The sequence below is a fragment of the Salmo salar genome, chromosome ssa03, assembly GCF_905237065.1.
Source record: "Salmo salar chromosome ssa03, Ssal_v3.1, whole genome shotgun sequence".
Lineage (NCBI taxonomy): Eukaryota > Metazoa > Chordata > Actinopteri > Salmoniformes > Salmonidae > Salmo > Salmo salar.
Genome location: NC_059444.1, coordinates 87,425,588 through 87,437,619, shown reverse-complemented (window position 1 = coordinate 87,437,619; position 12,032 = coordinate 87,425,588). Strand labels below are relative to the sequence as shown.

Below are 12,032 nucleotides of genomic sequence, written 5' to 3'. Positions count from 1 at the left end.
AAGTTCAAACAGGTGCCATTAATACAGGTAACGAGTGGAGGACAGAGGAGCCTCTTAAAGAAGAAGTTACAGGTCTGTGAGAGCCAGGAATCTTGCTTGTTTGTAGGTGACCAAATACTTATTTTCCACCATAATTTGCAAATAAATTCATAAAAAATCCTACAATGTGATTTTCTGGATTTTCTTTCTCATTTTGTCTGTCATAGTTGACGTGTACCTATGATGAAAATTACGGGCCTCTCTCATCTTTTTAAGTGGGAGAACTTGCACAATTGGTGGCTGACTAAATACTTTTTTGCCCCACTGTATGTACCGGTATGTCAAAGCATTTAGCATCTGACAGCCTGGAATTCAAAGTGATATCACCATGGATATAGTACCAGGCCACATCCCACTCCCTCCCTGCTGAGTAACTGTGTGAAGGGGGGTGGGGGGCAGGAAATGGGGGGACTGGGGGAGTGTGGATCGCACCTTTTAATGTGGAAGAGTGAAACTATGTCAGGGAAAATGATTACCTCCAGGGGACATACTGTACATGTAGTGTTTAGTGTCAATCTCTGAGTTACATGCTAACTAACTACCTCTCTGTCTCTCTCTGTCCCCCCTCCCCCCCCCCCCCAGCCCAAGGGCCGTGCAGTGAGCCGTCTACTAGAGAGCATGGCGGCGGACGAGGGCTTTCAGATGGACGAGGATGATAGCAGCTTCTCCGAGGGGGATGAGGACAGTAACCCGTCATACCCTCACAACCCCAGGAGTCCACTAGGTGAGGAGGGAACACTGTCACAATTTTGTAATGCTATCCTTCTGGGGACCAAATAATCCAAAGTCCTATTTTCCCTAACCTCTAACCCTAAATCTAACTGTAACCCTAAACTTAACCTTAACCCCAAACCCCTAATCTTAATTCTAACCCTAACCCTAATTTCACCCTAACCCTAAACGTAACCCCTAAGCCTAAAATAGCATTTTTCCTTGTGGGGACCGGAAAATGTCCCCACTTGTCTGAATTTTCCTCATTTTACTATCCTTGTGAGGACTTCTGGTATCCACAACAATAGCTAAACACACACCACACACAGACACACACACACAGATACACAGACACACACACACACACACACACACACACACACACACACACACACACACACACACACACACACACACTCACACACAAGGAAGATAGGAGGGAACAAATATGCACTTCCATACACACTGTTTATGTGTGCTGTCTTTCATTAAACTACTGTGTACGCCTTACCCAGCAGCCCCCAGCTGTGTCCTGACCAAACAGCTGCTGACAGATGGACTCAGGGTGCTGATCTCCAAGGAGGATGAACTTCTGTACGCAGCCCGGGTCCACACACTGGAGCTGCCTGACATGTAACTATACCTTTACATTTCAGTCATTTAGCAGACTCTCTTATCCAGAGCAACTTACACACACACACACACACACACACACACACACACACACACACACACACACACACACACACACACACACAGTATATACAGTATCAGCCACTACTACCTCAGTGGCTGGGAGTCATGGTTGTTGGTCTCTGCAGTGAGTGACTCAGTGTTGGCATCTTAACCTCTCACTCCAGAAGGAGTCCACACCCCCTGCAGAGCGCTCTCTCTTCCTTACACTCTCATTCTTTCTCCCTCTCTCCTCCTCCTCCCTCTCTCTCCTCCTCCTCTCTGTTACATAACTCCATGTTTTCTCTCACCTAGCTCACTGAGCAGAAGAGTGTTGATAATGCTGCTCCGGCAGCAGGCAATAAAATGTGGAACGGGGGAGTGGGACAGTGACACGTGAAACCAGGCAGGCATAATACCCACACGTCTCTCTCTCTCTCTCTCTCTCTCTCTCTCTCTCTCTCTCTCTCTCTCTCTCTCTCTCTCTCTCTCTCTCTCTCTCTCTCAATCTCCAGCTACAGCATTGTTATTGATGGGGAGAGAGGAAACCGCCCCAGAATCTACTCACTGGAGCAACTGCTGCAGGAAGCGGTGAGTTCAGTTCCTACCCCCTCTTTAGAAAACAATAGTTCCCCCCACACCTAGACCTCTGGGATGTGGCCACGCTGGACTAACTCACTCTGGATCCTCCTCAATCCCTCTCCCTTCCCTCCTCTACTGTCCTCTACTTTCTTCTCCTCTACTCTCCTCTCCTCTACTCTCCTCTACTGTCCGCTTTGAGTTTCTGTGCCCGTGTGTGTGTACGTTAAAACAAGTCACTGTGTAGGGATAATCCCTCTAGCACCTGCCCCAGACAATGCAGACTTCCCCTCCTGGTAACACAGGCTGCCCATACTGATGGAGACACAGGCTGCCCATACTGATGGAGACACAGGCTGCCCATACTGATGGAGACAGAGGCTGCCCATACTGATGGAGACGCAGGCTGCCCATACTAACAGAGACGCAGGCTGCCCATACTGATGGAGACGCAGGCTGCCCATACTGATGGAGACACAGGCTGCCCATACTGATGGAGACGCAGGCTGCCCATACTGATGGAGACGCAGGCTGCCCATACTGATGGAGACGCAGGCTGCCCATACTGATGGAGACACAGGCTGCCCATACAGATGGAGACACAGGCTGCCCATACTGATGGAGACACAGGCTGCCCATACTGATGGAGACGCAGGCTGCCCATACTGATGGAGACGCAGGCTGCCCATACTGATGGAGATACAGGCTCATACTGATGGAGACGCAGGCTACAAATACTGATGGAGACACAGGCTGCCCATACTGATGGAGACACAGGCTGCCCATACTGATGGAGACACAGGCTCATACTGATGGAGACACAGGCTGCCCATACTGATGGAGACACAGGCTGCCCATACTGATGGAGACACAGGCTGCCCATACTGATGGAGACGCAGGCTGCCCATACTGATGGAGACACAGGCTCATACTGATGGAGACACAGGCTGCCCATACTGATGGAGACACAGGCTGGAGACACAGGCTGCCCATACTGATGGAGACACAGGCTGGAGACACAGGCTGCCCACACTGATGGAGACACAGGCTGCCCATACTGATGGAGACACAGGCTGCCCATACTGATGGAGACACAGGCTGGAGACACAGGCTGCCCATACTGATGGAGACACAGGCTGCCCATACTGATGGAGACAGAGGCTGCCCATACTGATGGAGACGCAGGCTGCCCATACTGATGGAGACGCAGGCTGCCCATACTGATGGAGACACAGGCTGCCCATACTGATGGAGACACAGGCTGCCCATACTGATGGAGATACAGGCTGCCCATACTGATGGAGACACAGGCTGCCCATACTGATGGAGACGCAGGCTGCCCATACTGATGGAGACACAGGCTGCCCATACTGATGGAGACGCAGGCTGCCCATCCTGATGGAGACAGAGGCTGCCCATACTGATGGAGACACAGGCTCATACTGATGGAGACACAGGCTGCCCATACTGATGGAGACACAGGCTGCCCATACTGATGGAGACGCAGGCTGCCCATACTGATGGAGACACAGGCTGCCCATCCTGATGGAGACACAGGCTCATACTGATGGAGACACAGGCTGCCCATACTGATGGAGACAGAGGCTGCCCATACTGATGGAGATAAAGGCTGCCCATACTGATGGAGACACAGGCTGCCCCTACTGATGGAGACGCAGGCTGCCCATACTGATGGAGACGCAGGCTGCCCATACTGATGGAGACGCAGGCTGCCCATACTGATGGAGACACAGGCTGGAGACACAGGCTGCCGATACTGATGGAGATACAGGCTGCCCATACTGATGGAGACACAGGCTGCCCATACTGATGGAGACGCAAGCTGCCCATACTGATGGAGATACAGGCTGCCCATACTGATGGAGATACAGGCTGCCCATACTGATGGATACACAGGCTCATACTGATGGAGACACAGGCTGCCCATACTGATGGAGACACAGGCTGGAGAAACAGGCTGCCCATACTGACAGAGATACAGGCTGCCCATACTGATAGAGACGCAGGCTGCCCATACTGATGGAGACACAGGCTGCCCATACTGATGGAGACACAGGCTGGAGACACAGGCTGCCCACACTGATGGAGACACAGGCTGCCCATACTGATGGAGACACAGGCTGCCCATACTGATGGAGACACAGGCTGCCCATACTGATGGAGACACAGGCTGCCCATACTGATGGAGACAGAGGCTGCCCACACTGATGGAGACACAGGCTGCCCATACTGATGGAGACACAGGCTGCCCATACTGATGGAGACACAGGCTCATACTGATGGAGACACAGGCTGCTCATACTGATGGAGATGAAGGCTGCCCATACTGTTGGAGACACAGGCTGGCCATACTGATGGAGACACAGGCTGCCCATACTGATGGAGACACAGGCTGCCCATACTGATGGAGACCCAGGCTGCCCATACTGATGGAGACAGAGGCTGCCCACACTGATGGAGACACAGGCTGCCCATACTGATGGAGACACAGGCTGCCCATACTGATGGAGACACAGGCTCATACTGATGGAGACACAGGCTGCTCATACTGATGGAGATGCAGGCTGCCCATACTGATGGAGACACAGGCTGCCCATACTGATGGAGATGCAGGCTGCCCATACTGATGGAGACACAGGCTGCTCATACTGATGGAGACAGAGGCTGCCCACACTGATGGAGACACAGGCTGCCCATACTGATGGAGACACAGGCTGCCCATACTGATGGAGACACAGGCTCATACTGATGGAGACACAGGCTGCTCATACTGATGGAGATGCAGGCTGCCCATACTGATGGAGACGCAGCCTGCCCATACTGATGGAGACACAGGCTGCTCATACTGATGGAGACGCAGCCTGCCCATACTGATGGAGACACAGGCTCATACTGATGGAGACACAGGCTGCCCATGCTGATGGAGACGCAGGCTGCCCATACTGATGGAGACGCAGGCTGCCCATACTGATGGAGATACAGGCTGCCCATATTGATGGAGACACAGGCTGCCCATACTGATGGAGACAGAGGCTGCCCATACTGATGGAGACGCAGGCTGCCCATACTGATGGAGACGCAGGCTGCCCATACTGATGGAGATACAGGCTGCCCATACTGATGGAGACGCAGGCTGCCCATACAGATGGAGACGCAGGCTGCCCATACTGATGGAGACGCAGGCTGCCCATACTGATGGAGACAGAGGCTGCCCGTACTGATGGAGACAGAGGCTGCCCATACTGATGGAGACACAGGCTCATACTGATGGAGACACAGGCTGCCCATACTGTTGGAGACACAGGCTGCCCATACTGATGGAGACGCAGGCTGCCCATACTGATGGAGACACAGGCTGCCCATACTGATGGAGACACAGGCTCATACTGATGGAGACACAGGCTGCCCATACTGATGGAGACACAGGCTGCCCATACTGATGGAGACTCAGGCTGCCCATACTGATGGAGACAGAGGCTGCCCATACTGATGGAGATAAAGGCTGCCCATACTGATGGAGACACAGGCTGCCCATACTGATGGAGACACAGGCTGCCCATACTGATGGAGATAAAGGCTGCCCCTACTGATGGAGACGCAGGCTGCCCATACTGATGGAGACGCAGGCTGCCCATACTGATGGAGACGCAGGCTGCCCATACTGATGGAGACACAGGCTGGAGACACAGGCTGCCGATACTGATGGAGATACAGGCTGCCCATAATGATGGAGACACAGGCTGCCCATACTGATGGAGACACAGGCTGCCCATACTGATGGAGACGCAAGCTGCCCATACTGATGGAGATACAGGCTGCCCATACTGATGGAGATACAGGCTGCCCATACTGATGGAGACACAGGCTCATACTGATGGAGACACAGGCTGCCCATACTGATGGAGACACAGGCTGGAGACACAGGCTGCCCATACTGACAGAGATACAGGCTGCCCATACTGATAGAGACGCAGGCTGCCCATACTGATGGAGACACAGGCTGCCCATACTGATGGAGACACAGGCTGGAGACACAGGCTGCCCACACTGATGGAGACACAGGCTGCCCATACTGATGGAGACACAGGCTGCCCATACTGATGGAGACACAGGCTGCCCATACTGATGGAGACACAGGCTGCCCATACTGATGGAGACAGAGGCTGCCCACACTGATGGAGACACAGGCTGCCCATACTGATGGAGACACAGGCTCATACTGATGGAGACACAGGCTGCTCATACTGATGGAGATGAAGGCTGCCCATACTGTTGGAGACACAGGCTGGCCATACTGATGGAGACACAGGCTGCCCATACTGATGGAGACACAGGCTGCCCATACTGATGGAGACACAGGCTGCCCATACTGATGGAGACACAGGCTGCCCATACTGATGGAGACAGAGGCTGCCCACACTGATGGAGACACAGGCTGCCCATACTGATGGAGACACAGGCTGCCCATACTGATGGAGACACAGGCTCATACTGATGGAGACACAGGCTGCTCATACTGATGGAGATGCAGGCTGCCCATACTGATGGAGACACAGGCTGCCCATACTGATGGAGATGCAGGCTGCCCATACTGATGGAGACACAGGCTGCTCATTCTGATGGAGACGCAGCCTGCCCATACTGATGGAGACACAGGCTGCTCATACTGATGGAGACGCAGCCTGCCCATACTGATGGAGACACAGGCTCATACTGATGGAGACACAGGCTGCCCATACTGATGGAGACACAGGCTGCCCATACTGATGGAGACACAGGCTGCCCATACTGACAGAGACGCAGGCTGCCCATACTGATGGAGACGCAGGCTGCCCATACTGATGGAGACGCAGGCTGCCCATACTGATGGAGACGCAGGCTGCCCATACTGATGGAGACGCAGGATGCCCATACTGATGGAGACGCAGGCTGCCCATACTGATGGAGACACAGGCTGCCCATACTGATGGAGACGCAGGCTGCCCATACTGATGGAGACGCAGGCTGCCCATACTGATGGAGACGCAGGCTGCCCATACTGATGGAGACACAGGCTGCCCATACTGATGGAGACGCAGGCTGCCCATACTGATGGAGACGCAGGCTGCCCATACTGATGGAGATACAGGCTCATACTGATGGAGACGCAGGCTGCCCATACTGATGGAGACACAGGCTGCCCATACTGATGGAGACACAGGCTGCCCATACTGATGGAGACACAGGCTGCCCATACTGATGGAGACACAGGCTGCCCATACTGATGGAGACGCAGGCTGCCCATACTGATGGAGACACAGGCTCATACTGATGGAGACACAGACTGCCCATACTGATGGAGACACAGGCTGGAGACACAGGCTGCCCATACTGATGGAGACACCGGCTGGAGACACAGGCTGCCCACACTGATGGAGACACAGGCTGCCCATACTGATGGAGACACAGGCTGCCCATACTGATGGAGACACAGGCTGGAGACACAGGCTGCCCATACTGATGGAGACACAGGCTGCCCATACTGATGGAGACAGAGGCTGCCCATACTGATGGAGACGCAGGCTGCCCATACTGATGGAGACGCAGGCTGCCCATACTGATGGAGACACAGGCTGCCCATACTGATGGAGGCACAGGCTGCCCATACTGATGGAGATACAGGCTGCCCATACTGATGGAGACACAGGCTGCCCATACTGATGGAGACGCAGGCTGCCCATACTGATGGAGACGCAGGCTGCCCATGCTGATGGAGACGCAGGCTGCCCATACTGATGGAGACAGAGGCTGCCCATACTGATGGAGACACAGGCTCATACTGATGGAGACACAGGCTGCCCATACTGATGGAGACACAGGCTGCCCATACTGATGGAGACGCAGGCTGCCCATACTGATGGAGACACAGGCTGCCCATACTGATGGAGACACAGGCTCATACTGATGGAGACACAGGCTGCCCATACTGATGGAGACAGAGGCTGCCCATACTGATGGAGACACAGGCTGCCCCTACTGATGGAGACGCAGGCTGCCCATACTGATGGAGACGCAGGCTGCCCATACTGATGGAGACGCAGGCTGCCCATACTGATGGAGACACAGGCTGGAGACACAGGCTGCCGATACTGATGGAGATACAGGCTCCTCATACTGATGGAGACACAGGCTGCCCGTACTGATGGAGACGCAAGCTGCCCATACTGATGGAGATACAGGCTGCCCATACTGATGGAGATACAGGCTGCCCATACTGATGGAGATACAGGCTCATACTGATGGAGACACAGGCTGCCCATACTGATGGAGACACAGGCTGGAGACACAGGCTGCCCATACTGACAGAGATACAGGCTGCCCATACTGATAGAGACGCAGGCTGCCCATACTGATGGAAACACAGGCTGCCCATACTGATGGAGACACAGGCTGGAAACACAGGCTGCCCACACTGATGGAGACACAGGCTGCCCATACTGATGGAGACACAGGCTGCCCATACTGATGGAGACACAGGCTGCCCATACTGATTGAGACACAGGCTGCCCATACTGATGGAGACAGAGGCTGCCCACACTGATGGAGACACAGGCTGCCCATACTGATGGAGACACAGGCTGCCCATACTGATGGAGACACAGGTTCATACTGATGGAGACATAGGCTGCTCATACTGATGGAGATGAAGGCTGCCCATACTGTTGGAGACACAGGCTGGCCATACTGATGGAGACACAGGCTGCCCATACTGATGGAGACACAGGCTGCCCATACTGATGGAGACACAGGCTGGAGACACAGGCTGCCCATACTGATGGAGACACAGGCTGCCCATACTGATGGAGACAGAGGCTGCCCATACTGATGGAGACGCAGGCTGCCCATACTGATGGAGACGCAGGCTGCCCATACTGATGGAGACACAGGCTGCCCATACTGATGGAGACACAGGCTGCCCATACTGATGGAGATACAGGCTGCCCATGCTGATGGAGACGCAGGCTGCCCATACTGATGGAGACGCAGGCTGCCCATACTGATGGAGACGCAGGCTGCCCATACTGATGGAGACAGAGGCTGCCCATACTGATGGAGACACAGGCTCATACTGATGGAGACACAGGCTGCCCATACTGATGGAGACACAGGCTGCCCATACTGATGGAGACGCAGGCTGCCCATACTGATGGAGACACAGGCTGCCCATACTGATGGAGACACAGGCTCATACTGATGGAGACACAGGCTGCCCATACTGATGCAGACAGAGGCTGCCCATACTGATGGAGATAAAGGCTGCCCATACTGATGGAGACACAGGCTGCCCCTACTGATGGAGACGCAGGCTGCCCATACTGATGGAGACGCAGGCTGCCCCTACTGATGGAGACGCAGGCTGCCCATACTGATGGAGACACAGGCTGGAGACACAGGCTGCCGATACTGATGGAGATACAGGCTGCTCATACTGATGGAGACACAGGCTGCCCATACTGATGGAGACGCAAGCTGCCCATACTGATGGAGATACAGGCTGCCCATACTGATGGAGATACAGGCTGCCCATACTGATGGAGATACAGGCTCATACTGATGGAGACACAGGCTGCCCATACTGATGGAGACACAGGCTGGAGACACAGGCTGCCCATACTGACAGAGATACAGGCTCCCCATACTGATAGAGACGCAGGCTGCCCATACTGATGGAAACACAGGCTGCCCATACTGATGGAGACACAGGCTGGAGACACAGGCTGCCCACACTGATGGAGACACAGGCTGCCCATACTGATGGAGACACAGGCTGCCCATACTGATGGAGACACAGGCTGCCCATACTGATGGAGACACAGGCTGCCCATACTGATGGAGACAGAGGCTGCCCACACTGATGGAGACACAGGCTGCCCTTACTGATGGAGACACAGGCTCATACTGATGGAGACACATGCTGCTCATACTGATGGAGATGAAGGCTGCCCATACTGTTGGAGACACAGGCTGGCCATACTGATGGAGACACAGGCTGCCCATACTGATGGAGACACAGGCTGCCCATACTGATGGAGACACAGGCTGCCCATACTGATCGAGACACAGGCTGCCCATACTGATGGAGACAGAGGCTGCCCACACTGATGGAGACACAGGCTGCCCATACTGATGGAGACACAGGCTGCCCATACTGATGGAGACACAGGCTCATACTGATGGAGACACAGGCTGCTCATACTGATGGAGATGCAGGCTGCCCATACTGATGGAGACACAGGCTGCCCATACTGATGGAGATGCAGGCTGCCCATACTGATGGAGACACAGGCTGCTCATACTGATGGAGAGCAGGCTGCCCATACTGGTGGAGACACAGGCTGCTCATACTGATGGAGACACAGGCTGCCCATACTGATGGAGACACAGGCTGCCCATACTGATGGAGACACAGGCTGCCCATACTGATGGAGACAGAGGCTGCCCATACTGATGGAGACGCAGGCTGCCCATACTGATGGAGACGCAGGCTGCCCATACTGATGGAGATACAGGCTGCCCATACTGATGGAGACACAGGCTGCCCATACTGTTGGAGACGCAGGCTGCCCATACTGATGGAGACGCAGGCTGCCCATACTGATGGAGACGCAGGCTGCCCATACTGATGGAGACAGAGGCTGCCCATACTGATGGAGACACAGGCTCATACTGATGGATACACAGGATGCCCATACTGATGGAGACGCAGGCTGCCCATACTGATGGAGACACAGGCTGCCCATACTGATGGAGACACAGGCTGCCCATACTGATGGAGATACAGGCTGCCCATACTGATGGAGACACAGGCTGCCCATACTGATGGAGACGCAGGCTGCCCATACTGATGGAGACGCAGGCTGCCCATACTGATGGAGACGCAGGCTGCCCATACTGATGGAGACAGAGGCTGCCCATACTGATGGAGACACAGGCTCATACTGATGGAGACACAGGCTGCCCATACTGATGGAGACACAGGCTGCTCATACTGATGGAGACGCAGGCTGCCCATACTGATGGAGACAGAGGCTGCCCATACTGATGGAGATAAAGGCTGCCCATACTGATGGAGACACAGGCTGCCCATACTGATGGAGACACAGGCTGCCCATACTGATGGAGATAAAGGCTGCCCCTACTGATGGAGACGCAGGCTGCCCATACTGATGGAGACGCAGGCTGCCCATACTGATGGAGACACAGGCTGGAGACACAGGCTGCCGATACTGATGGAGATGCAAGCTGCCCATACTGATGGAGATACAGGCTGCCCATACTGATGGAGATACAGGCTGCCCATACTGATGGAGACACAGGCTCATACTGATGGAGACACAGGCTGCCCATACTGATGGAGACACAGGCTGGAGACACAGGCTGCCCATACTGACAGATATACAGGCTGCCCATACTGATAGAGACGCAGGCTGCCCATACTGATGGAGACACAGGCTGCCCATATTTATGGAGACACAGGCTGGAGACACAGGCTGCCCACACTGATGGAGACACAGGCTGCCCATACTGATGGAGACACAGGCTGCTCATACTGATGGAGACGCAGCCTGCCCATACTGATGGAGACACAGGCTGCTCATACTGATGGAGACGCAGCCTGCCCATACTGATGGAGACACATGCTCATACTGATGGAGACACAGGCTGCCCATACTGATGGAGACACAGGCTGCCCATACTGATGGAGACGCAGGCTGCCCATACTGATGGAGATACAGGCTGCCCATACTGATGGAGACACAGGCTGCCCATACTGATGGAGACAGAGGCTGCCCATACTGATGGAGACGCAGGCTGCCCATACTGATGGAGACGCATGCTGCCCATACTGATGGAGATACAGGCTGCCCATACTGATGGAGACACAGGCTCATACTGATGGAGACACAGGCTGCTCATACTGATGGAGATGCAGGCTGCCCATACTGATGGAGACACAGGCTGCCCATACT

The 12,032-nt window shown here is 54.4% G+C and overlaps 1 protein-coding gene across 1 annotated transcript in view; it reads left to right on the top strand.

Annotated features, from left to right (window-relative positions):
• The window catches only part of LOC106594801 (BAH and coiled-coil domain-containing protein 1), a 161,974-nt gene that overhangs the window by 128,338 nt on the left and 21,604 nt on the right, over positions 1 to 12,032 (top strand). The window contains exons 11-13 of the mRNA XM_045715696.1: positions 622 to 763; positions 1,266 to 1,383; positions 1,938 to 2,013. Coding sequence (XP_045571652.1) covers positions 622 to 763; positions 1,266 to 1,383; positions 1,938 to 2,013 — 336 coding nt within the window. The remainder of the gene's footprint in view (positions 1 to 621; positions 764 to 1,265; positions 1,384 to 1,937; positions 2,014 to 12,032) is intronic.